We start from the raw sequence: 25,107 nt of genomic DNA on the forward strand, positions 1-25,107 counted from the left end.
TCGCAGTCCAGCTGATTTCGCCATCTTGGTTCAGACATAAACAACACCGAAGTGTTGCGATGGCAATTTGATGGCGCTGACATCTTGAGGAAAAAATCTGAAAATATCATCAATGACATTGAGATAACGTCAACAAAATCCAGATTACCAGTGGCATTTTCAAGGCATTGGGTTGTCTGCTGTAAACCAAGCTTGACAATGCGTCTGCTTTTTACTTGAGTTGGCGAGTAGGTAAGACAGATATTGTATCTTCTTGTATGTGTGTGTCGTCAGCTGATTGCAAATTTGGTAGCCAGCTGGCTAGTTTGTAGCTTTGGTATTAGTTGTTTGCAGGGGAATGATACCATGACAACCGTGTGACTGACATCGGCACACGTTTTGCACAGCCCTTTAAATTAGCCAAGTAGCTATTTTCTATGTTAAGCAGAGATGTTCTAGTAACTAGCTACACATATTGCTTATTGTTTATTTATCTTATTACTAGCTGCCAGATCACATCAGATGTGTTTCTGGTCCGAACAAGCCAGCTAGCTAATAACGTTACAATATGTTATTGCAATAATTTAAGGGTTATTTTATGTCAGACAATGTGTTTTAATGGCTGTCATGTCAACATGCACATCAATGAGAGAGGTTTCTAGCTAGTTTGTTTGACAGCTGAGCTAGCCAGCCAATGTGTTTGGCAAAATCCTCACCTATTGTATGACATTCAGATTTATCCTGACACTAGCATACTCAGCTCAGGATCAGTGCCATATTAGTTAGCTAGCATCTTTCTACTTTGCTGATTCTGTATTTCTCTCCCCAGGGATGGGAGGCCACCAGGGGTCTCCATCTGTGGACTGAGCCAGGGGGTGTGACAGTCTCAGGGGGGCGGGGGGAGGGTGGGGGGCCTGGCATTTGGCACTTGGCACTGGACAGAGGGTTTATGGTTGTGTGTGTAGTGATGGACCAGGACTATGAGAGACGTCTGCTTAGGCAAATCAATCACCAGAACCTGCCAGAGGGCCAGCTGGCGAAGGTGAGTGGTGAGATCAGTCCTGCCACTGAGACACTGATACTGTATGAGTGCTCCCCCCCAAAAGACAAGCTGTAATGCATTGTCTTTTACAACTATCAAAAGGGTAAAATTAAGATTAATCAGTCTTTACACTTTGACACTCTTTCCATCACAGTCGGGAGGTGCCACTTGCAGTCCTGTCAGTGTCAAGTCAGGAGACCGATACATTCCTACCCGTGCTGGAAGCAACTGGAGTATCAACTTCCACTATGCCAATGTGAGCCATACTCTGTTTCTTCATACATACATACATACATACAGTACAATATCACAAACGACTTTCTCCTCCTCTCTGTCAGTCTTTTTAATATGTCTATTGTGCACATGTGGGTTTAACACAACCATTGATTCTGATTCAGATTCACTGTCACGTTTAACACATTCATTAACTATCTGTTTGTCCTCAGGAAAACTGTCGATCTCCCAACCAGAACCACCGGTCGAAGGAGGCTGGTTCAGACACTGGGAAAGGTTTGTGTCTGTCACCTCTCAGATGACAGGTCCCCTTTGTTTTTCAGCAGACAATGGTGTGCTTCATTTCTGGCTGTTGCCCCACATTTCTTATTGCAGTGATGAACTTTTTCCTGGTGAATCAGTAATTGTCCCCCACCGATGAAGGAGAGGGGACTATGATTCGGTCTCTGTCCGTTCGTATGTCACACGCTTTTTCTCCAACACCACTGGAACAATTTTGATGAAACTTGGGTCTTGTCATACAGATGCGGAAATTACAAAATTACACAGATTGGCCCAATGTTGACAAAACTATGGTGAAAGATGCATCTTACCATACCAGATTGTTTAGGAGTTTTGTGGTGACACCAATTCATCATTAAAAACGTCATAATACTAGGAGTGTAAGCCGAATGCAATAGGCCTATAGCCTACCAACATTTTGAGATCAATGCAAAACGTTAATTGATAATTAATCAAATAAGCACTACACGTTCTGGTAACTTTTCAGTCTGGCTACGAATGCAGCTGTAGGAGTGTAGCCTATAGCCTAACGAATTTGTGAAGAATATTTTGTGAGTGAAGTCTGTTATGCAGCATAATTTAATACAAAAACTTGGCATATATCAATACGGAAACCAGTATTGTGTAACCTAGGTTTATAGCCAGTCGCATTTGTAACCAAATAATTTGCCTGTGCAAATATTTTGTCTTAGCCAATTGGTAAAATGTGTGTTTGAAGTAAAGGCGTCTTCTACAGTATCAATAGAGTTAATAAGATGGTAGCCTAATGGCACCCAAATAATTGTTCTCTTTGGTCACAGAAAGTGATCGCAACGAGAGAAAAGCCCTCCTTGTGCGCAATGTGAACACCACTGTATATCAGAGACAACCAGAGTGTCATAGTCAAAAGTCTATGAATAAACGTCTTTCTTCATTCACAGGCTTCTCCATCACTCTCCTTTTATAGAGGGGCGCTACATCATTCGTGGGGGACAACATGTTTACTGTGTACTTGTTCTTAACTGTTTTCTATCATCATCATTTTCTTGTGAAATTGACCTAAACTGAAACCCAGTATGCTCTTTTCCCAGATTTTCACAGTGAAAACTATTTGTTCATCCTCTTTGGCAGATGCGGCGGCATATGCTGCCTTGCTGAGGAATGAGTTGCTTGGGGCGGGAATAGAGACTGTTCCAGACCCCCACACTGACGACTGCAGACACACCGTCCTCTCCCAGGACACACACAGCCTCTTCAAGGTGAGAGGGACCCCAGCATAGGCCTTTTTTGGGGGGGGGGCTGGGTGTATATTGTAAATAGGGAAGGGATTACAAGGGCCATATTGTAGATGAAGGTTTGACTCTGCGTATCTGTTCTCCATAGTACACTGTCCACACTAAGAGAGTGCCTTTTGACAGTGGAAATGATGTCTCTCCATACTCACTCTCTCCACTCAGCAACAAGAGGTATGAACGACTCATTCAACGATTGCTGACTAATGGGTCAAATGTAGCAAATGCACAGTTTACATCGATAGATTTGTCCATTCAATAAACTTGGTTAAGCAAATGCACTACACTCCAATATTGTCATAAACGTCAGTCGAATTTGGACATTTGTCACTGATCTTTACCATCAACCCCTTACCCCTTCTACAGTCACAAGCTCCTTCGTTCCCCTCGCAAGCCAGCCCGCAAGATCTCCAAGATCCCCTTCAAGGTGCTGGACGCCCCTGAGCTGCAAGATGACTTCTACCTCAATCTGGTAGACTGGTCGGCAGGAAACCTGCTGAGCGTGGGGCTGGGGGCATGTGTCTACCTGTGGAGTGCCTGTACTAGCCAGGTGAGAGGGGCTACAGTCAGGACTGTTCACTGAGTCAATACAAAACCCCTCACCAGGTGTTTGGGGTGATAAGATCAAGGTCCTAGATTCTAGGACAACGTGTTTGATTATCACTTGGTTGGAGTAGAGGGTAAAAAGTGTTATTGGCTGAATTTCCATCTTTTTGTTGGCAGGTGACTAGGTTGTGTGACCTATCGGTGGATGGGGACTCGGTGACGTCAGTATGTTGGAATGAAAGGGTGAGTTGACGCTAGTCCTGCATGTACACACACTCACTCCATTCCATTTCACTCCATTTCACATCCACCAGACAAGTAGTCTTTCTATGAAGAAAGGTGGTTGGTTGGATAATTTTTTTGTTGATATGAACGCAGCACAATACAAATAATGTAAATTGTAATTGTTTGCATTGTCTTTCGTCCTCTCAGGGCAGCCTGGTTGCCGTGGGAACCCATAAAGGCTACGTTCAGATCTGGGATGCAGCAGGAGGGAGAAAGCTGACCAGCCTGGAAGGCCATTCAGCCCGAGTGGGTCAGTAATGCTGGGATAGGGGCTGTAGATGTGTTTGATATCTGTGTGTTTTTTTTGTGTACGCGCATGTTTATATGAAATATTTCTCTCTCTCTCTTTGTCCAGGAGCCCTGGCCTGGAATGGGGACCAGCTGTCGTCAGGTAGCCGGGACCGAGTGATCCTCCAGAGGGATGTGCGCACCTCTCCCTCTGCTGAGAGGAGGCTCCAGGGTCACAGGCAGGAGGTGTGTGGCCTCAAATGGTCCCCAGACCACCAGCACCTAGCCTCCGGGGGCAACGACAACAAGGTGACGAGGAACACTTTTTCAGCCTTTTTCGTTCAATTTCCCCCCCCCCCGACACACACACACTCCCTCTAATTCAGCCCCATTTCACCCCTTGCTTCTGCCCTTGAACTCTCTGCCACAGTTGTTGGTGTGGAACAGCTCCAGCCTACTCCCGGTGCAGCAGTACAGTGACCACCTGGCAGCCGTGAAGGCCATCGCCTGGTCCCCCCACCAGCACGGGCTGCTGGCCTCAGGGGGGGGCACGGCAGACCGCTGCCTGCGCTTCTGGAACACACTGACGGGCCAGGCACTGCAAAGCACCGACACGGGGTCCCAGGTCTGCAATCTGGCCTGGTCCAAACATGCCAACGAGCTGGTGAGGAACTTACTACTGTAACTACCAGACCCATACCAAGACACGGCTGTAGCATTATGCAAATGGTTCTCCAATTATTTGCTGTTGCGACTCATTCTAAGTCTATTAACGGTTCTTATGACACATTAGATAAACAAATTCATGTCTCTAGACCCAGTCCAATCAAATCCATAGCCCCAGTAGGAATGAATGAATATTTTTGGGTTTATCGTCGATTGATTGGTCATGCCTTTCAGGTGAGCACCCACGGCTACTCTCAGAACCAGATCCTGGTGTGGAAGTACCCCTCACTAACGCAGGTGGCTAAGCTGACAGGCCACTCCTACAGGGTGCTCTACCTGGTAAGACAGGATGAGAGGAGGGGTGGAGGGGAATGCAAGGAGTGCAATATAGTGTACAGTGGAGGCTAGTGGAAGTAGACGGGGGGGGGGGGTCATTGTCATGCATGGAACGTTATGAGGAATGGTATGAAATGCATTCCACATTCCATTCCATGTATGACAATGAGCCCGTCTTCCGATTTTGACCTCCACCAGCCTCCACTGGTACTGTATGTAAATAAAATGTCCCCAACCGATTTTATAGTGAAAATGGAGGTAGAATGAGCACTGAACTCCCTCTTTCTGTTACACACTCGTCTTCGTCCTCCCCCCTCCACTAGGCTGTGTCTCCAGACGGCGAGGCCATTGTGACGGGTGCAGGGGACGAGACACTACGCTTCTGGAATGTCTTCAGTAAAACACGCTGTACCAAGGTACAGTATCCACTATTACAATCTGATCACGGACACAATTAACATAAAGGATCCCTCCGAATTCCATTCAATTGTACCTTGTTCTAAGGATCTTATACATGTGTCGATCCATCTAGAGATGTATAACGAGGTACTATTCCTTTCAATTTGATAAGTCACTTTTATGTCATTTACAATGATTAAAATGATGGCATGCACTGCTATTGTACGTGTTTGTAATCATGTGACACATTCAGTCATTCCAAATCATTGTTTGTGTTCCTCGTTCAGGAGTCCAAGTCTGTGCTGAACCTCTTCACAAGGATACGATAGTGAAAGGGGGGTGAGGATGGGGGGGTGGGGGGCATGGCAGACAATGAATGGACATATTGTACTACCCCCCTACCCTGCATAGACCCCCCCCCCACAATATCACTACACCATCACCGGGTGCACCAACCATCACTACGAACTACTCAATCACGCCTTTCTACTGAGGACAGCGCCAACCTCCAACAGCAGCCGCTGTCCCTCAAAAGATAGATAGATAAGTACTTTATTATTGATCCCGGGAATTCAAGCAATTCAAGTCATTGATTAAAAAGCAAAAACAGCCTAAGAGTGAGAACTTGTTGTCAGTATACAAGGTTGTGACTCTTGTCTTATTTTTCTGTTGTGGATGTCCAAAATGTGTTTAATTCTATTAGCAGAGGTATACATCTAGAAGAGTATAAGCTATGTGGACCCTCTCATTTTGGTGCCATCAGAGAGAGAGAGGCCTGGGACATGGGGCACTATCTGGGGAATTTCTATATTTTGATAATGTGTGTATTATGAATTATGACCACAGTATCCAACAGCAAAAACATAATAAATGAGTACACTAATACAGTCAGCCTGCTCATGCAGCTGCAAAGTCTCTTGTTGTGTTTATTGTTGTTCATTTGTTGCATCTTGCACATTGTTTTGTTAAAAAAAATGACTGCTGTATTGTACACTTCAACCAAGTCTTAGCTTGTGCAACCATCCACACTGATTCATTGGTAGCAACATCATATCTTCACCCACACATTACGGGTGTTAGGGGATTGTCTAGGTGAGAGACATTAGTGTTCTGTAGAATATCCAGTTCCAGGGAGGCCACGACACAGAAGAGAGAACTCCTTCACTATCTCCTTAACTCGCCGCTTGTTTGTTTGTTCTCTGAGAGGGACAGAATAGGATAAAAAGGTCACTGACACAGCCATTAAAGCCTCCTGTGTGTATTGGGATAGGCCTGAGTGTGTTTGGTTCAGTGTCTGTGTTGAAGGTGTACCTGAGGAGCTGCAGACTGAATGCCTCCTTCTGCTCCATGGACACATGGGTCGGAGGGAATTCTGGGGTTTGTAGTCCTTCCTTCAGCCACTGGGACAGAAGGGCAGGGCAATGTCTGTTCAGGCAGAAGAGCACCTCAGAGAAGTGTTCTGTCAGATTGCGGGGAGACTGGCCTCCAACTGCCTGGACACAATGAGGGAGAAAAACACTGTGCCATTATTCCCATTCATTGCTGTCCTCAAAATAACTGACCATGATTGGTCAGGATAGACAGAAAAGAGCTCAAATTACACTTGATCATAATGAGTCATTTGTGCTTATTCATCACTGTCATTAGAATGACTAAATGATGATCCCTTTCCTTGGCCAGCTGAGGAGATTATGTTTTCACAGATACCGGTCCCTCTCTCACCTCCAGGATGGACGTCACGAGAAGCTTGCCATCCCTCTGCAACACCTGACCAATGGGGGGGATGTCTCCACAGTGAGGGACCAACTCTGTCTGTGTGTGTGTGGGGGGGGGGGGAGGAATTACAGCAAATTCACATAGCAGTGTTGAGTTACTGTACCAAACTATGGGAGTGTAGTGATTAGTTTGTATGTGTGAGAAAGCATCTCAATAGACAGTGTAGTGTTTAGAATATCTTAACCTCAGATCCAGCAGAGTCTACAGCAAGAGTTGTTGTTCACTTGCATTATCTCACCCTCAGAGGACGGGCTCATTGTAATGCATGGAACAGAATCAGGAATAGTATCGTGTTTGTGTTTGATACCATTGCTCATTCCGTTCCATGCATTAGAATGAGCCTGTCCTCCGATTTCTACCTCCACCAGCCTCCACTGCTCAAGAAAAAAGGAGGTGTCAGCTTATTTCAACTTACAAAGAATAAACAGGCTGATTTCACTGTTGGCGTCTCCGGGAACTTGAGTGACAGGACCCCTGAAAAGATAAGATACCAGAGTAGATGCAGTGCTCCCTAAACCTTTTGACTGAGTTCTTGATTGAGAAAGATGTTGGTCAAGTTTAAGGTACAGTTGTGGTCAGAAGTTAAGAGGCCATGCCACAAAGCAAATTTGATTGACACAACTTTCTGCATCACCAAAATTGATAATTCAAGGTGCTGTATGTATATTTTTGACCCAGCAGATTTTGTCACATTGTAGTGAGTTGTAGAAATTATTGGAAACTCAAGACTGCCATGACATACATGTTATTTACAAGTGTATGTAAACTTCTGACCACAACTGTACATGCAGTGATACTCACCACAGTAAAATAGTGTTTTAACATCAAGACGGTCAGAAAGGTAGAAATCAGGCTTCCTTTTGAGAACCTGTGGAGTAAAAGCCACATACATACACTGCAGATACACTGTAGATGACATAGATACTGTACATAATTTAACAGACTATATGAATCAAACTAACCTGGGTGTGGACTAGCATAAATGCTTCTGCAATATCAGGGTGATCCCTGGGACCTAGAATAGGGAGGAATTAGAAAATAATATAACATTTAAAACACAAATCATTATAGCAATATGAGCTGGAGGATGTGAGAATCAATTGGTTTAAGGACTAAAGGACTCCGTCTGGCTTTACCTTGCTGAAAGATGGAGAGTGTGGTGGAGGTGACCAGCTCAATCAGGACCTGGATGGGAGGGAAGTGGTCTTTCTCCCCTGCAAATATGTGAACCATCTAGAATAACAGGGATTTCAATAATTGATTACAACATTTTGTTGTCAATGTGTAAGGCTGAACACAGGATCTGATTGGATGCCTGGCGTGTGTTGAAACCCACCTGGCGCGTGAGGTCTAGAGCAGAGGCTTGTGGGACGGCGCAATAGATCTGACCCAACATCTCACTCAGCTGGGGCACCATGGGAGCAAAGTCATGGAGGAGCGTCCTCACTGACTTGTCAAACACCCCACACACCGCCTGGGGGAGAAGAGGTGCTGTGAGAGAGTTGGAGTCAGAGGGGGCCAACTACATAGAACAATATACACTTTGAAGTACACACTAACCTCCACCACTTCTGAATCATTCAGCCACTTGCTTAGGATGGTCTGAATCAGAGTGAAGACTTGTTGTAGCACCACCACCACCTGTGAGATGTGGGAATGCATGACACCATACTCCAAATACAGTGGAGGCTGGTGGAGGTAGAAATCGGAGGATAGGCTCTTTGTAGTTCCTCATTCCGTTCCATGCATTACAATGAGCCCGTCCTCAGATTGTTTTTACCTCCACCAGCCTCCGCTGTCCAAATGTAGCGCAAAACAAGTGCATCATCCAACCAGTGATGGTGTTTATCTGAACTCTCCCGGGGAGAGAGGTTACTGTGGACTCACAGGGTTGTGACTGGGGCTGTCCTGGCCTGTGGTGGGTCTGGCATGACTGGTGCCCTCTGAGCCATCGACCTGTCTGTTGACATCCAGTGTGATGAACAGGCTGGACAGCATCCCCAGGATGTGTATGATAGACAGCTTGTTAGTGGGGTCAGGCTAGAGAGAGAGAGAGGGGGGGGTGGGGGGGGACAGCATGAATACATTGGGATTGCATTTGCATTGCATGAGATCCACAAATCCAAATATGTTGGAAAAACCTTGAGATATATTTACTTTACAGTCCACGACAAGGCCTCAAGTGTAATAGAAACAGAACCAAACACACATACTGCACATCACTTAACGTCACAGAGAGAGAAACAACTACATAGAACAATGCCCTGCATTATGAATGAGCCCATCCTCCGATTTCTATCTCCACCAGCCTCCACTGAACTTAGCTGATATGATAAGATACCCCTTAGCTGTGGATAAGCTCCCTGACTGGATCCCATAGCTATGGGCTCCCAGCTCCCTAGCTGTAGATAGGCTCCCTAGCATTTAATTAGTTTGTTAGTTAGTTTATTCATCAGTTAGGCTTGATGTGTAATGTGCTGCTCATTTCTTACCTCCTGGTGGGCCAGTGTGTCGAGCCTCTGGACGTGGGGGGTGATGAGGGACTGGAGGCTGCCCAGGATCTTCTCCAAGGGGAGGGCAGAAAGGAGGAAGCCAAGGGCCTGCATCAGCCACATGCACTGGCTGCTCTGCACACACACACACGCACACGCACGCACACGCACACGCACACGCACACGCACACGCACACACACACACACACACACACACACACACGCAATCTTGAATTCAGTTGTATACTCCCAGGCAAGACTAGTCGAATGGCTGTTTTTTTTCACAGTTTAATGAGGAGGGATTTTCACTGACCTTGTGTATCTCTTTGACAAGCACGTCCTGTGAAAACAACTTGGCATGAGTTTCAGAAAAAGACCTAAGAATGACAACCCTGCCTGATGTTGATGAGCGTATCAAGGTCTCCACAAACACAAGACATTAGACGTCACGCCCTCCACTTCCACCTAGCCTGTGCCAGTCTCTCTCCCCTGTCTCTCTGTGTCTGTCTGTGTGTGTTTGTGTGTGGACGTGTGTGGACGTGTGTGGACGTGTGTGGACGTGGCTCCAGGCTCCAGCTATCGTGTTCACGTCATCATCTCCACCTGCCTGATCTACACACCTACGGTTCATCATCTCATCACCTTGCTGTATTTAAACCCCCCAGCTTCCCATCCACTCATCGCCAGATCATTTGGTGTCTTTTCACACTCGGCCCCTTTGCAGCGCTTAGTTCTCTGTAGATTTTCTATGTCTAAGTATTTGTCTAACTCTCTCTGTGCTAAAAGACCACTTCCCGGTTTATGCCTGCTCACCTGCCTATGTTACCTGTCTACCTGTCCTGCTTGCCCTGCCTGCCCTGTCTACCTGCCTGCCTGCCCTGTCTACCTGCCTGCCTGCCCTGTCTACCTGCCTGCCCTGCTACCCTACCCTGCTTGCCATTCCACCCTGCTACTCCGTTCCCCTCTATTCCCTCATTAAAACCCGATTCTTTTATACACATGCCCTGTCTCTGTGTCCTGAGCTTGGGTTCCTTAGCTCTGACCGTAACATTAGAACATTTCAAACTCACTTAAACTACAGATATGTAGACACTTAACGACTGTACACATCCATATGTATGTTCACTGGCTTCTAAAGTCATGATGTCATGAAGAGGTGGCGGCTGGGCGGCCCCATCTGACCTGTGACACGGCTATGATGTCATGAGCGTAGGGGGCCAGGTCGTGGCGACACTCTCGGCAGATCCTCTTCAGAGTGGACACGCTGGACACAGAGAGCTCTGCCTTCACCAGGCCCTGCAGCACCATGGGTAACACACTGCCCAGCATCACCGGGTGGTCTGCCAGCCATTCCGCCAGGGAACCTACGGGAGAGGGCAAGAGACAGGGAGGGGGGAGAGACGGAGGGGGGAGGGAAGACAGAGAGAGGGAGTCAGAACAGTGAGAGAGAGAGGGAGGACAGACGGGGGGGGGGGGGACAGAAAGAGAGAGGGGGGAGAGCAAGAGAGAGAAAGTGGCGGAGGAGAAAGAGAAAGAGTAAGGTACAGAGAGAATCAAAAGATTCAGGGAGAGTGAGGACAGAGAGAGAGAAAGACAAGGAGGGAGAGAGAATGAGAGAGCAGATCCAGTAGAATGGGATAATGTTGTTCGCCAGTGGATAGATATGACGAAAGTCTAACTAGGTCTGTCTAAGTACCTATGGTGTACATGACAGTGTCTGCCAGCTGTATGTTGCTGATGCTGATCCGTGGGATCAAACCAATGAGGCCCGGGATGACATCAGAGTAATTGACGTCTATGGTCTCAGCTATGGACTGGAAGCCAAAGAGCAGGGCCTCCGTGTCCTTGACAGAAAACAGTTGGAGAGGGAGAACAGAGAGGAGGAGGACACACACAGACAGACCCATAGACACACACGCACGCACGCACACACACACTCACACACACACAGACAGACATGTAGTAAAATAGATTCAGAAAGATAGTGATAGCGCAGTAACAGTAAAGCTGAAAGAAAGGGCCGGGAACTCTACAGGTGGTTTTCATTCAGAGAGGGGCAGAACTGACCTGCCACGGCGCTGGTCGCTCAGTGTCCATCAGCAGTCTGCCCAGCCTATCATAGAGGTTACTGAGAATCTCCACCCCCAGCATCTCATACACATACATCAGAGTGTCTGATATGTCCACTCTACGACAGAAAACATACTTGAAAATACATCACTGAGAAACAATACCTTCAAATCAATTCTTCCCACCCGTTCCTGTAGATCCTACACTTTCGAGTAACCTGTAAATGCTAAACTTCCTGTTTACCTGTAGATCCTAAACTGCTCCTTGTCATCGGAGGACCAGGAGGCGTACTCGTCCTCTGAGGGGAAGTGGGCCTTGTGGAGCAGCACGTCCACCAGCTGGAAATACACTGGTCTGTAGACCTGCAGGTACACCCCCTGCTTCTCCTCCTCAAAGGACAGGATATCATCCTGAAACACACCCATAAATACTTCTACAGTGCTGGAGGACTTGGGTTTGTCTCTATATGACCAAGACAACAAGAGTTACAAAATGTAACCACCTTTACTATGTACTGAGGAGCAGTGACAATGTTTCTTTGGAGTGTTAACGAGCATACTCACAGGTACAAACACCACACGCACCCCCGCCATACCTGCAGAGTGTACCAGAAGGTGAGAGTGAGGGAGCTGGTGGTCTCGTTGACTGGGTAGTGCCCGGGGATGCCAGTACAGAACAGGATCATATTGACCAGGGCTAGGTATCCCTGCCAGTGCTCCACCTGCCCCAATAGAGTCCTATCACACACACAAGGCATTAAACCTCATTTTTTAACCACTCCACAGATTTCATGTTCACAAACTATATGTTTCGACAAGTCAGTTAGGAGATCTACTTTGTGCATGACACAAGTAATTTTTTCAACAATTGTTTACAGACAAATTATTTCACTTATAATTCACTATATCATAATTCCAGTGGGTCAGAAGTTTACATACACTAAGTTGATCTTATCTGAATGCTGATTAGGCATTAAATATCTCAATAATTACCTGAAATCATCTCCATTGATAGAGCAACATTTATTTATTTTATGTGCAGTTACTTGTACTATGCCAAATGAGAACTTCACATGTTCAGTGCACTGCATATTGATATCAGTGATTTGCTGTTCAATCTAACTTGTTGTGACACAGTTTGAACATCTACTGAATTATTTTTGTTATACTCAGTTATATTTCATTTACAAAAACATTAAAAAAAATCACTGTGAAAAGCACTCATAAAACATACTGTTAGAATACAGCCTGCGCATTCTGGTTGCCAACTACTGTAATTTACAGTAATGGTTTATCCCAGCCCTCCCCCTCCCCAAGACGAACTGTCAAAGTGGTATATTCCGCTCACGAGTGTAAACAAACCTGCGTCGTGCTGCAGCACCGAAGTTGCTAACAAAGGTAAACAAAAGAACGTCTGACTCTGAAATGCAAGGATACAAGCTAGCCATGTTAACTGGTGAAATAAATGAATGGTAAATTATATCTTACTGTGTCTCAGAGAGACTAGAGATTGGGGTGTGTGTGTACCTGGAGTGTGTTTCCCCCAGGGCGACAGCAATGCGACAGATCCCATGTGATGTCTCCATGTCTCCGTCCCGTACGGCGGCCTTCAGCTGGTCATGAAGGCCCAGCACCAGGGGCATCAAATTCACCAGAGCATCAGTATACCTGAAACACACACACACACACACACACACACACACACACACACACACACACACACACACACACACAAACACATAGATACATAGTGTCAGTGTCAATGTCTAGTGCTCTCTAGTCTATATCTGTGAGTGTGTGTGTATGTGTGAGAGTGTGTGTATTTGTGTCTAGCCTAACCTCTGGCAGTCCGGCTGTGAAATGGCGCTGACAATGGTCTCCACGGCTGTGTCAAAGAGCTCTGGGTCGGCCAGCGCTGCAAAACAGTCCTGAACCAGTCCCCCGCTCTCCCCCAGGGGTACATCCAGCCCCACCCAGCTGGAGAGGCAACGCAGCACCCATGTCTTCACCTGGCTGGGGGAGTCCTGCCTCTGGAGCAGCTGGCGTAGCAGGGGACACACAGCCGTCCACTCCCCAGCCAAGGCCTCTCTCAGCTGGGCCCGACGAGCCTGCGGGAGGCGGCAGCTCTGAAACTCCTCGGGCAACACAGTGAGGAGCTCCAGCAAGGCCAGGCAGTGGGCATGGGTGTTCCCCCCCTCCGCCTCCCCACCATCCCGACCCTCACCCGCACCACCACCACCACCACCAGCACCACCAGCACCACCACCCTCATCGCCAGGCTTCTCTGGCTGGAAGATCCTCACCATATCAGTCACAGCTTGGGGCCAGGCCTGGGGCATGGTGTGGAGGGCCAGGGAGGCCAGAGCCACACACAGCCGGGTCAGCACCATCTTGGGCCCGGAGGCGAAGTGGGAGATGTGGGAGACCAGCTGCATCTTCAGGCTCTGGTGCTGGTCGGTGGGGATGTCGCCCCAGTGGCGGGAGATCTTACTGTGGAGAGTGCTGGCGCCGAAGAACTGGATCTCAGGGAGCTGTGTTGACAGTACCATAAAAATGAGTAGGGGACAGGGCTAGCGTTGAAAGGAAGACTATAAAGGTTAGCTATACAAAATGTCAGACATTCAGCCCCTTGACACTGCTGAAGTGTTGTGTTGGGTATTGTGATTGGTTGGTAGCCTACATCTAATGAAACCCCTAACCCTAACCCTAAACCTAACCCTAACCCACATACAAAAATGACTTATAAACTGTTTATAAACTGTTAAACTGTTTAGATAACAGCATAACATGTACTCAGTGAGGCGACATCATTGGAGAACCACCGTCCTCCCAATTCAAATAATTTTCTGAAATGCATTGATATGGTGGAGAGGAGTGTAAGCATGAATGAATTGGAAGTATTGGTTGAGTGTTGTAGGATAGTGCTGCATGCATGGGACTGCAGAGCGGAGCTGACCTTGTCTGGACTGAGCAGAGCCCAGCAGAACTGCCATGCCTGGGGGGAAGCCTGGGCCTGGGTCAGCCACTTCTGGGCCACGTTCTTATGCTCCATGTCTGGGTCATAGTACAGCTGGTGGAGGGCCTGGGGGGACCCATAGGATGATCAGAGTTAAAGGAGTGAACATTTCTCAATAACTTTCAAAGTAAATGCACAGATATCTACAGTACCTACATACAGTACAATATTTAATTTGCATTTGTCAGAATATACTGGAAAGAAAAATACCAGGAGTATCTGGTTTTGTGCTGCAAGGCTGCAATGAAATGATGTGTCCTTGAAGGCTTAAATGTCACTGGTAAGAATGCAAGATGAGGGTGTAGGCCTACCATAGACACAATATAACCAACTGCTTGAGGGGAAAAACACAAGTCTGAGTGTTGCCAATAGTGACTAATCCCAAGCACATGTAATGGTTATATTTAGCACAGCAAATGCTTGTTGCTGCTATCATATTACAACAGCCCCTTCCTCTCAATAATGTCCCATGTTAAATTCTGCACTGTCTCTGACCTGTTCTTTTACTAGGGGTTAGATAGGACTTTGAATGTCCATCACCAAATATGTCATGTATATGTATGTATATCTGTGAAATAATTCAGTGATAAAAAGCCTAAAGCATTATTAAATGCGAAACTCTTTATTACATGAAGTTAAAAGTTAAAATACAAAGTTAGGAACTATTGCTGCCCTGATCAAGTTGTTCATATAATAGGGCTCTATTTCTAAAGTTGTTTCGAAGGCGTCCAAACTTAGACTACTAAAACAATGAGATTCAAATAGCATAAGAGATTATTGTAATCATGCTGCTATCACTGCGTCTTTTAGTCTTGTCTCACCGTCTCGACGTTCTCCACTGTTAACTCCAACGACTCCGGGCTCTGCGCCGGGCTGACAGTTGGCTCCATCCCCGGGTGAGTGAAGCAAGCTGTCGGAAACTCGACAATAGCAGTCCGATCCTATTGTGCGTCCGACCGTGCTCTCTCCTTTTCTGCTGCTGATGAAACTCTCTCTGAGAACTTAACTCTGGTCAAAATAAGTTCATTATTGGAAGGCGAAGTTGACCGCATTCATTGTCCTGTTGTGACACCTATTGACCAGCGACCATAAATCGAATTATAGCCTGATATATTTTACTTGTATGTTGTACGGTCGAAACACTGACCTCTGGAGGTAGGCTTGAAGCAACATGTAGGTTATCGTTCAGAAGCAGGCTGTCTGATAAAATGTCAGTTTTTCTCCAAACTGTTCTAGGTATCTAGAATACAGTAGCTGGACATGTTATATCAAATAACTGCAAAGACATAGCGTTCCCAAATTCGTCCCAAATTCGTTTCGCGCGCCTTACGCCCGTGCGTGGGGTGCGCCTCCACAACGCGCAGAGGGGCATGCCCAATGGAGGGACGGTGATACATTATTGGCTTTGAATTACACCGACAGACCCTGCCGGAGCAAGAGGAAACATTTGACACTTTGTTGCCCAGAGGACTGGAGTTTTTACACTGAGCTGGGCGCGTCACATAATCTATCCTACCCCACCCATTCTTGCCTGCCCTACCACCCAAGGTATTTTTAGCGATGATGATGTGCGCTGCTGTCAAATAACGTAACGGAAAGAACATCTCCAGCAAAGATCAGAGCTGGTGTGAAAGGCCATTGAACATTTTGTCATCGTATTCACGGAAAGCAGCAAATGAGATGAAATTTGAAATTAATCTAGTGCTTTGTGCGTTGGTGATCCTTACCAGCTCAGCGTTGCAGACAAAGGGTAAGGTGTCAGCGCCGCGTGGGGTTTGTTTAGAATTGATATTCCGCTGGGCAGAGATGTGTTTGTGCTCTCGTCATTTTGCTTTGATATCATCACATGATATTCGGTTGACAGATAGACAATCAACATTAATTTGGATAGCTTATTAGCCTAATGTTATCTGATATTTGCCGTTGTCCATTGATTGTTGGGCTATACACCAGTCATTACGCATAGGCATATAGATGTAGCATAGGCTGTTTTAATTTAATTAAAACTGTCTAAATGCTTACTGACCTCCAGGTATGTTCTTCAAATAGGCCTGTCTCCGACGCACCAACCATGAATGATCGTCTGTTTATTCATGCGCTTATTACTTTTTCTATTTTATTAAGTGATGCATCCGTTCGAGTGAAATTCAATGTTTTTTCTATTTATATTCATTTGGCTCGCTGTGCCGACAGATATTATTTCGTGTAGTGTTATTCACTGAGAATATTTCACAACTTGGAGTCCAGGGGGTTGAAGTATCACATGATCTAGTGTATTAATTATCATCGCCAACAAGAGACTGCCTGGGAGGTCAAATGGCGTTGCCCTGCCTCGGGAACAGCCACGTGCCTTCACGAGATAAGCAACAGGCCATAGAAAGACATAACAGACAAAAATGAATAATCAATTAAGCATGTTAAACAGACTAGTCATGCATGACAATGTCAAATAGCATGACAAGAGAGGTCCAAAGAGGGCTTTTGCAGTAATTGAGTTGGCCCATTATGGTATGTTCAGATCTGGGTTCACCAGCTGACTCTACAGGACATCACAGAGCAGCTGCCCTGGAAACCACTGTAATGAAATTACTCTCCCATCATTTCCCAGAGATGTTTTAGTAATGTCTCTCAGTGCCTCATTTATTCACAACAAAATGGACAACCAGAACCTTTTTTTTTATTGTATATTATAGTGACATACATCTTCTCCTTATAGGTCAGAGCACTCCTACGTCCCTCGTCCAGCGTGAGGGTGTGTCCACTGCACCCCCCATCCTATCATTGGCTGCTGAAAATGGGGTCCCAGGGCCATCGCCTAGTCCTACCAGTCAAACCTCATCAGATCCAGATGGAGCCCCAACAAAACCAGCGGTTACCGAGGGCTACAGGCAAACAGAGACTGCTGGAGACAGCGATGACAGGAGTGACATGGCCATAACCCCTCGTATGACCACACCCCATCCTACACATGCACATACAGTCAACAATGTTACCCCCAGCTCTGACAACATCAGCATCTCTCTCTCAGGTAATCAGGATGATCAAAAGAAAAGTCTAGTATTCATTATCATAGTTTGATCTTGTGTATTGAAAGTGTATTACCATCAATCCTGGTATGTCGCTTGCAGCTTGACCTTAACATTGCCTGAGGAATAAACTGAAATGACAGCACAGGAATAACACCATGCAGTGGGAAATGTCAGGTGCCATACTTGATATTTCGTTATTGGGTGTTTTTATACTATTGCTCTATCTTCCCTCTCAACCCTTGACTTTTATCAGCTGTGTTATGTTCTTCATGGTCACCCAGAAATAATAACAGCTCTGCTCTGTAGAACTGAGTGCAGCTTGTGCCTCTGTTTATCTAATGGGCTGAGCACAGCCTGGAACAGCTGCTTGTTTGCAAACACAGAGGCTCACGCTCCGCTTGGTGGAGGGTCTTCCTCACCCCCCTCTGTCGTGGTATGCACTGTGGTGGCCTCCTCTGTGCCTTGGCAAGAGGGATCACAGACTTTAGATGGGGGATGTGGCAACATGGTTCAGGAGGTCTCTTCTTACAGGATGACAAATATAACTTTCCTTGTCAATGCTGCGTGTGTGTCTGCCTGCCTGATGCCTCCTCCGCTCCGCTCCAAATAAACACACAATGTGATATAACACAGTCAAGATTTCACACCCTCTCCTTCTCTCTCTCCCTCTCCCACTCGCTATCTCTCTCACTCTCCCACTCTCTCTCTCCTTCTCCTACTCACTCTCTCCTACTCCCTCTCTCCCTCTCTCTCTTCCACTACTTATCTCTCCCACTCCCTCTGTTTCTCTTTCTTTCTCACTTAATTTCTCCCTCTCTCTGTCCCATCCCCCACTCTTTCTCTCATCCTCTTTTCTTCGTTTTATAAAAATGATTCAGAAGATAGGAATTCTTTATGACCTAGGATGCAATAAAAAAAGAGCTCAGCATCTACAGCTAGTCTGTGACTCCTTCCTCTGTATCCTCTCTCTCTCTCTCTCTCTCTGTCTCTCTCTGTCAGCAGCTCCAGTCACCTTCTCATCCACACCCCCTCTGAAGAGCACCACGGCATCTGAAGGAGTGTCCTCAACTCCAGGGGGCCCTACACCCTCTACTGGAGAGCACCTCACAACCTCTACTCCCCCAACCTTAGATACTACCCCTCCACCCCATGTTTCAACACCGATCCAAACCTCCCACTCTCCCAGCATACCGACGGCCCTTACCCCGGCCCCCACCCAGCCCCTCACGACAGAGCGCCCACAGACCTCGGCCCCACCACATGCCCCTGCTGGAACACCTCGTCAGGAGGTGCCATCTGAGCTCAATGTTGGAGATGAGGGTAAGGTGGTAAACATCAGTATGTGTCTGGGTGTTGTTGTACGTGGGTGCTAATGAACAGTATGTGTGTGTCAGTTTAATTTAACTTCGTGTTGAGGTTGTGCTTTGGTGTAATGTATTTTTAAAGGACAGGCCTCCCTTGTGAAGAATTTAGAAAATAATAAAAACATCAACACATCCACTCAGGGCTGCATCAAAATGAATGTCCAACTCCTCTTGTTCAAATCTCTGGCTGTTCCAGATTCTAAGCAGTCACATTACCGCAGCTCTCCCCTGGATCCACTGCTGGCCGGACTGGTGTCAGTCTTCATCGTGACAACGGCCATCATCTCTGTCGTCCTCTTCCTCAAGTTCCGCCAACGGGCCGACCACCCGGAGTTCCATCGACTGCAGGACCTACCCATGGTGAGCCCATCCATATCAGATGCATACAGTTTGTTTGTGTCACACAATTTTAATGTGGAATATACCAAGGAGTTTTCTATACTTACTGTATGCAGCTAATCTCAGAGCCCCGACTTAGTGAGTGTAATATGTAGCCAACCATGTGTAATTCACGTCTAAAGGGTGTTGCTTGCCTCTCAGTAAAAAGTAACAACTTTTGAAAATGGCGAAATGTTACATTCATCCTTGTTTGTCTTCCTGTCTAGGATGACTTGATGGAGGACACACCGCTCTCCAGATACCAGTACACTTATTGATGGAAACCTCTCAACAGGTAGTTTTACTTCTACTGCTACAAAGCAGATACCCAAGAGGCCCTCGTCAGCGTCCATATTGGCTCCCCATGTTTTCGCTTATCCGCAGTTTCCTGTTGGATTGTGCTCTGTGAAACAATGAGAGGGGTTCTGAAAAGACCCTAAACCCTTTGAATCAGAGGTTTCAGTAGGTAAGCCTTATTATTCTCTTTGAAGCACTGGGATGTTTTGTCTGCACTGGGGAGCCTTCTTGTTTCTCTGAGACAAGTTACCTTTTAGTGACCCCTCCTGAATGCACAGCACTTTAATGTGACATAGACACAGTCACATCGCCCCCTAGGGGAGCTCAACGGCAGTTTCCAGTTGCCATCAGAGACGAAAACAGTTCTGAAAACACCATGTCAAGCCAGGTTCCATGATAAGGGAAAGTGGGCAGTGTGAAGCTAGCTGTAAAGGATCTGAACAAGTGATTTGAATGTTCACAAGTCTCCAGAAAACCACACTGAGAATATTGTGATGTGATCACTGACCAAATATGAGTAAAGTGCTCTTTCAAACCAAAATGCCTAGTTGGGTTGTCTTAACAAGGACTTAGGCAACTTGGAAAACCCACCATCCTTTGTCTTACTTGACAGACAGTTATAAAACTTTCTGTAATCAAAACTCAATGTAATAAAAAAACCGTAAGCGGGTATAAGCAGAGAGCTCATTTGTTTGGTTGTAATCATAACAGAGAGAGGTCACCACCACTGACCTTAGATGCTAATTCCTTACCTCAAAAGTTGGTTTGAATTTAAATGGTATGGTTCGCCCATAATACATCATATTGCTTTGTTCAACTATATGTCCTAAGTTACCAAATGTTTGAAATGTACTAAATGTCTAAGCTACTGCTCGTGGGCGTGGAGTGTGCCAGTAGGAGGGCACATACCTGTCCAATGACAGCCCAGAGTGAATAAAGCTGTATGGAAACACTTTGCTATGATCTGTATTGTTGAGTTCACCACAGTGGTACTGTCATGTGTAAACAATGAGTTAAACACAAATGATGAGTTATAGTATTAGCAAATTGTAAATGCAAAGTGTATCAATTATTTGTTTAAAGAAAAACAAATGTATAAGTTGAGTAAATGTTTTTGGACAATTTAATTACCTTTAATTGTCTCAGAAAATACTCCTTTAAAGATGTTCATTGCAGGAATAGGGTAATGTGTGTACAGTATTATGATATGTTATGTTACATTTCTATAGATACTAATCTGAAAAAAAGTACATGTTTTGTTGTATAATACAAACATGCTGCAACACACCCTATTTACAATACTTACCTATGAAGTGTTACTCGTGATTTATTTAAGTAAAGTGCCAAAAGTGATTATATGATTGATACACAGTTGCAGGGTTAACTGTAGGAAGTGACCTAGGACTTGTTCGTCTTTGATAATAAAACTGAAACCCTCCTACTGTGTTGCTTATGAATATACAGTATGTTATGAGTCAGTGATTCACAACTTTGTAGTTATCTTGGTCTCATTGAGTATAAGCCTACTTATGTCTGTTTCACTTTATTGCAGTGAGTGATGGATTGCAGTTTAAACACAAAAGAATCCCCAGGTTTATTATTATAATGTGTCATGTGGACTTTGAACACCATTACAGCTCAAACCAGTCTGTGCAAGTCAGGTCAGCCACACCTTTAACACACCTCAAACACAATTCCCCTCAGTTGACCCCTCAGTTAATGCACACCCTTTGTCTAGTACATATGGTTTCCACCCAGATCACACTCCCCTCCCAAAAATTATAACACAAACCAATGTATGATATTTAATGTTTGGCTTAACCATAATTTGCCATGGCACTTGAACACATGGCTTGTGCATAGCACAATAAGCTTTTGTCCGCTTTGCAGAAGTAAGGAAGTTGAGTTCTAAGCTCTCTACATTTAAGGAATGTTCAAATCAAGAATTTGATTTTGAGAAAAGTGGATCCTTTTCTTCTCTCATTCTCTGCACCTCCCTGAGTCTCCTCTCCTGTAATGGCAGCTTCTTTGGGTTTGACCTTATATAAGGTTATATGGCTGGATTGGAGGGTGGGAGAGGAGTGGGGAATGGCCTCATCCCAGGCCCCCTCATCCTAGGCCCTGACCAGCCCAAGAGGGTTCTGCCAAAGTTGACTGTGGTCAGCATCATGCCAAGCATAGCCAGGTTCCCAAATGCCCCTCGCATCCTTTTCTTAGGATCTGAAAGGAATGGGAAGAACAATCAAAATATCTTCACAAGACCTAATATGTATTTTATTGCTGTGAAATAAAACCCTTTATGATGTACAGTATTTTGACAGTAGCCATGTCATGTTATTTGTTTAAATAATAAGAATATTCTTGAAGATGTAATCAATCTTGATTATTAAGATTTTTTATGATAAATGTCACAGGAACAAACATTTGGCTAATGGATACAGCGTTTGGAAATGAAGCTCTTCATTCATAACATCTGGATAAGGCTTATAAGATTGGAAAAGTTTATTGCCAAAAAGTACATGTACAGTATTTCACTTCTCTTACCTCCAGTGGAGTATCCGTAGGCATAGACCTCCCTGCTCACAATCCATATCATTCCAAGACCACTGACTAGCCGCTGTAACACACATAATGAATGACAAAGCTAAACAATGTAATCAACTAGCTCCTCACTATACAGATTGGTGATGGTTATGTAACTCTAACAGAGTAAAAAAATAAATAAACTCACAGGATTATGCAGACCACCAACAGCAAGACAGAAAAGGAACGCAGGGTAGACTTCAAGCCTGTAAAGACATAATAACGACATGTACTGGTTGACCTCATTGAATAAGTAATATGCTAGCTCTATATGGCAAAACATATTCTATCTCCTACTTCTGCGATGTTACATCTGTACATACGTGTTCTGGTGGGCACGCTGGATGCAGTTGAAGATATTCCCATGTTCAGGGTGATCACTGTACATCTGAGGATACTGTCCAACAGAAACATAATGTACGTTTAAACTTCTTTAATTCCGTTTTAGCTTTGGATGAGGACAAACTGTGGGCACATGTCATGTCAATCCCAGCTTTCTTTGCTGTATGAGCCCTTCACTCACATGTATTTTGTACTTCTTGCGGGCTTTTCCAACTTTCATGGCGAGGTGGGTTACCATGACCATGCTGGCAACCCCAGTAAGCGCCACAAGACCATACTCCTTAGACAGCACAACCATTCTGGCACTGATCTACAAAAAAAACACATATATTCAGTTTTTCAATCAGATCTAATTGGTCGCATTTCGGCAGATAGGCAAGTACATGGAAGTTCAAAGTCCAACCAAATTAGGAAAAGAACGATAGGCATTTTAAAACCATATTTCATTAACAATTAAATGTTTATGATTAAATAATGTATGTGTCAATTGTATTGCTTTGTAAGAACTATAATAATCAGCAGTAAAAATCACTCATCATCATTCACTAACGCCTACTCCTGGCGTAAACCGATGTAAAGCCTGATACAGAAGTTTTGACATGTATGTTATGAATCAAGGATAGAGCTACAATTTATTTTCGCTGGCTGTGAAAAACAAATCCCTTAATTGAAATCAACACAGCTCTCTATGCATTACAAGTAATATCATATAACTGTATTGAGTAACACGGCTTTTCGCACTGTAAAGTGGCACAGATATACGCATTCACTTTCTCTACCGACCAGGCAAATGAGGAGCCAAAATCTACTATCCATAATACAGTATATATCCATAATAACAATAGGCCAATAAACAATATACTTGTAAAATGTTAGTTTTTACCTGGCAATGAAGATCTATGTTGTGTTCGCAACGCTATCGAAAGTAACCTACTCTGTCCTGGTTATACTTCCTATTGTTGCGTAATATATGCATTGGAAGGCGTGACTCCTCCAGTGGGTAAGAGTTTGACTGGGGTTAGGCTATTGTTTCGCCAGTCTATTTTCTGGATTTCACAATTGTAGCCTACATATATTTAATCATCATGTAAATGTATAGAAAATTAGTTTAATGTATTAGCTGTAGAGTCTATATAATGACTGTAATGATTCCATAATGTGTTAGAGTGGATGTGGTCTATTGCAATTTAAGATTGACAATTGAATAGAGCCTAACTTTGTAATTGTAGGCCTGTTTTGTAAAACTCAGTTGCTCTTTTCCTTATTTCAATCTTGAGTCTTGTCAGGGCAGGGCGATAAAAAGATATCTATAGAGCCCAATAACATCTCAGGCTCTAATCCTGCATTTTATTTCTCACTCAAAAGAAGGGCATGTCTGACATTAGCCTAGTCATTGTGACAGTTTATTACGGTATTACATCAAGCTTATCTGGTACTAGTTTTACTGCCCCTATATTCCATTCATCGAGTGCCATTCATAGTGTGTTTGCTTAACCAGTGATTAATCGTTACTTGTGCAACCCTTACTTTTAGATGATCTTACTGTATCACTTGAACACACGGGGGCGAGGAAATACAATAACGCACAGGGTTACAATCATAATATATTATTGTTAATAGTTTAAGTAATCATATATAACCAAGCCTACACTTGAATTATCAATAATCAAGACAAAGGTATGGCAAATTGGCAATTTAGTCATTGGTTTTGTAGTGTTTTTATACCAACTATTATCTATTTCACTTAATGTTTTCATTACAGTTTTTACCTATGATGTAATACTATTTTCTAGAAGTAGGTAGGCTACAGTAGACCTATTTCAAAACATTTAAATTGGAGTTGTCTAATACCAACTGACATGTCACCGAACCAATTTATTTATTTCTCCTCAATACTGCCAAATGTCCTTAGAACACCAAAACACTACTGTAGCCTGGAACCAGCATTTTCATGCAAGCAAAATTCAATGTTCCCAGGCTTATTGAATGGGGAGGTGGAAAATCCTGTTTTACTAGTGGTAGGAGTAATGTAACAATACTTCATCACTAGATGGCACTGTATGCTAACTAAACAGCTGAAGGTGCAATTTCTGAATATTAGGAGAGGTCTTGGATCTAAAAAACAGACTATTCCCTTATGGAAAGTATAGACAAATGCACTCATATTTTTCATGTCTCATTGTTCGGTTTTTGATGATGACACAGAATTATGAGAGCATGCAGCAGGTTTAATTTCATGCCATGTTTCCCATGTCAGTGAGCATAAGGTCTTGTTGACTGGCATGTTTCCAACACCACATCTGTCCTCCCACCCTCTTGCCGGGTCTGAATCAGCACTTCAACACCTACACAGAGATGCAGGAATAGGCTATGTGTCATGCAGAGAGGAGAGAAATGCAACTGGGAATCCATCCCAATGTCTGCTTGTTCTAGGAGAGGAGCTGGCTGACCTCAATGGCTCATGTGGGATTATTTTCCTATGACAATACTGCA

At 44.7% G+C, this 25,107-nt stretch overlaps 4 protein-coding genes across 4 annotated transcripts; 2 read left to right on the forward strand and 2 right to left on the reverse strand.

Annotated features, from left to right (window-relative positions):
• Nucleotides 1–52: 52 nt before the first annotated feature.
• On the forward strand, nucleotides 53–6,183 carry fzr1b (fizzy/cell division cycle 20 related 1b). Its single transcript, XM_083675794.1, has 14 exons — nucleotides 53–231; nucleotides 809–1,021; nucleotides 1,176–1,277; nucleotides 1,468–1,531; nucleotides 2,648–2,775; nucleotides 2,900–2,982; nucleotides 3,175–3,358; nucleotides 3,532–3,597; nucleotides 3,787–3,889; nucleotides 3,995–4,176; nucleotides 4,298–4,531; nucleotides 4,768–4,872; nucleotides 5,193–5,285; nucleotides 5,556–6,183. The coding sequence occupies exons 2-14, from the start codon at nucleotides 929–931 to the stop codon at nucleotides 5,595–5,597; spliced, it is 1,479 nt and encodes a 492-aa protein (XP_083531920.1). The 5' UTR covers nucleotides 53–231; nucleotides 809–928; the 3' UTR covers nucleotides 5,598–6,183.
• A 143-nt stretch (nucleotides 6,184–6,326) lies between these two features.
• ipo13a (importin 13a) lies at nucleotides 6,327–15,598 on the reverse strand. Its single transcript, XM_083675806.1, has 21 exons — nucleotides 15,443–15,598; nucleotides 14,562–14,687; nucleotides 13,445–14,136; nucleotides 13,133–13,273; nucleotides 12,202–12,343; nucleotides 11,850–12,016; nucleotides 11,604–11,724; nucleotides 11,233–11,380; nucleotides 10,719–10,900; nucleotides 9,850–9,876; nucleotides 9,537–9,671; nucleotides 8,932–9,084; nucleotides 8,605–8,685; nucleotides 8,381–8,518; nucleotides 8,181–8,277; nucleotides 8,007–8,059; nucleotides 7,846–7,912; nucleotides 7,460–7,518; nucleotides 6,991–7,080; nucleotides 6,580–6,761; nucleotides 6,327–6,467 (listed from the first exon to the last, which is right to left on the reverse strand). Exons 1-21 carry the CDS (start codon nucleotides 15,509–15,511, stop codon nucleotides 6,371–6,373), a joined length of 2,967 nt encoding a protein of 988 aa, XP_083531932.1. The 5' UTR covers nucleotides 15,512–15,598; the 3' UTR covers nucleotides 6,327–6,370.
• Nucleotides 15,599–16,692: 1,094 nt separating this feature from the next.
• Nucleotides 16,693–21,121, forward strand: LOC310814287 (uncharacterized protein; the record flags this gene model as incomplete). Its single annotated transcript, XM_083683604.1, has 5 exons — nucleotides 16,693–16,702; nucleotides 17,338–17,649; nucleotides 18,650–18,970; nucleotides 19,211–19,374; nucleotides 19,620–21,121. The coding sequence occupies 5 exons, from the start codon at nucleotides 16,693–16,695 to the stop codon at nucleotides 19,668–19,670; spliced, it is 858 nt and encodes a 285-aa protein (XP_083539730.1). The 3' UTR covers nucleotides 19,671–21,121.
• Nucleotides 21,122–21,258: 137 nt separating this feature from the next.
• Nucleotides 21,259–23,609, reverse strand: LOC310809619 (glutathione S-transferase 3, mitochondrial-like). The gene is made up of 6 exons (XM_083676974.1): nucleotides 23,498–23,609; nucleotides 22,796–22,924; nucleotides 22,596–22,669; nucleotides 22,421–22,478; nucleotides 22,234–22,306; nucleotides 21,259–21,909 (listed from the first exon to the last, which is right to left on the reverse strand). The coding sequence occupies exons 2-6, from the start codon at nucleotides 22,910–22,912 to the stop codon at nucleotides 21,740–21,742; spliced, it is 492 nt and encodes a 163-aa protein (XP_083533100.1). The 5' UTR covers nucleotides 22,913–22,924; nucleotides 23,498–23,609; the 3' UTR covers nucleotides 21,259–21,739.
• Nucleotides 23,610–25,107: the final 1,498 nt, after the last annotated feature.

The sequence above is a fragment of the Argentina silus genome (assembly GCF_951799395.1).
Source record: "Argentina silus genome assembly, chromosome: 1".
NCBI classification, from domain to species: Eukaryota; Metazoa; Chordata; class Actinopteri; order Argentiniformes; family Argentinidae; genus Argentina; species Argentina silus.

What these genes read in the sequence shown, in the direction of transcription:
- fzr1b (XM_083675794.1), top strand. Translation starts at nt 929, where the DNA reads ATGGTTGTGTGTGTAGTGATGGACCAGGACTATGAGAGACGTCTGCTT. An exon ending in TGGTTCAGACACTGGGAAAG is followed by an intron (nt 1,532 to 2,647) that starts GTTTGTGTCTGT and finishes CCTCTTTGGCAG; the next exon opens with ATGCGGCGGCATATGCTGCC. An exon ending in TCTCCACTCAGCAACAAGAG is followed by an intron (nt 2,983 to 3,174) that starts GTATGAACGACT and finishes CCCCTTCTACAG; the next exon opens with TCACAAGCTCCTTCGTTCCC.
- ipo13a (XM_083675806.1), bottom strand. Translation starts at nt 15,511, where the DNA reads ATGGAGCCAACTGTCAGCCCGGCGCAGAGCCCGGAGTCGTTGGAGTTA. An exon ending in GAGCAGTTTAGGATCTACAG is followed by an intron (nt 11,725 to 11,849) that starts GTAAACAGGAAG and finishes TTTCTGTCGTAG; the next exon opens with AGTGGACATATCAGACACTC. An exon ending in TCGTGACGTCCATCCTGGAG is followed by an intron (nt 6,762 to 6,990) that starts GTGAGAGAGGGA and finishes CATTGTGTCCAG; the next exon opens with GCAGTTGGAGGCCAGTCTCC.
- LOC310809619 (XM_083676974.1), bottom strand. Translation starts at nt 22,912, where the DNA reads ATGGTTGTGCTGTCTAAGGAGTATGGTCTTGTGGCGCTTACTGGGGTT. An exon ending in GCAAGAAGTACAAAATACAT is followed by an intron (nt 22,670 to 22,795) that starts GTGAGTGAAGGG and finishes TCTGTTGGACAG; the next exon opens with TATCCTCAGATGTACAGTGA. An exon ending in CAGCGTGCCCACCAGAACAC is followed by an intron (nt 22,479 to 22,595) that starts GTATGTACAGAT and finishes ATGTCTTTACAG; the next exon opens with GCTTGAAGTCTACCCTGCGT.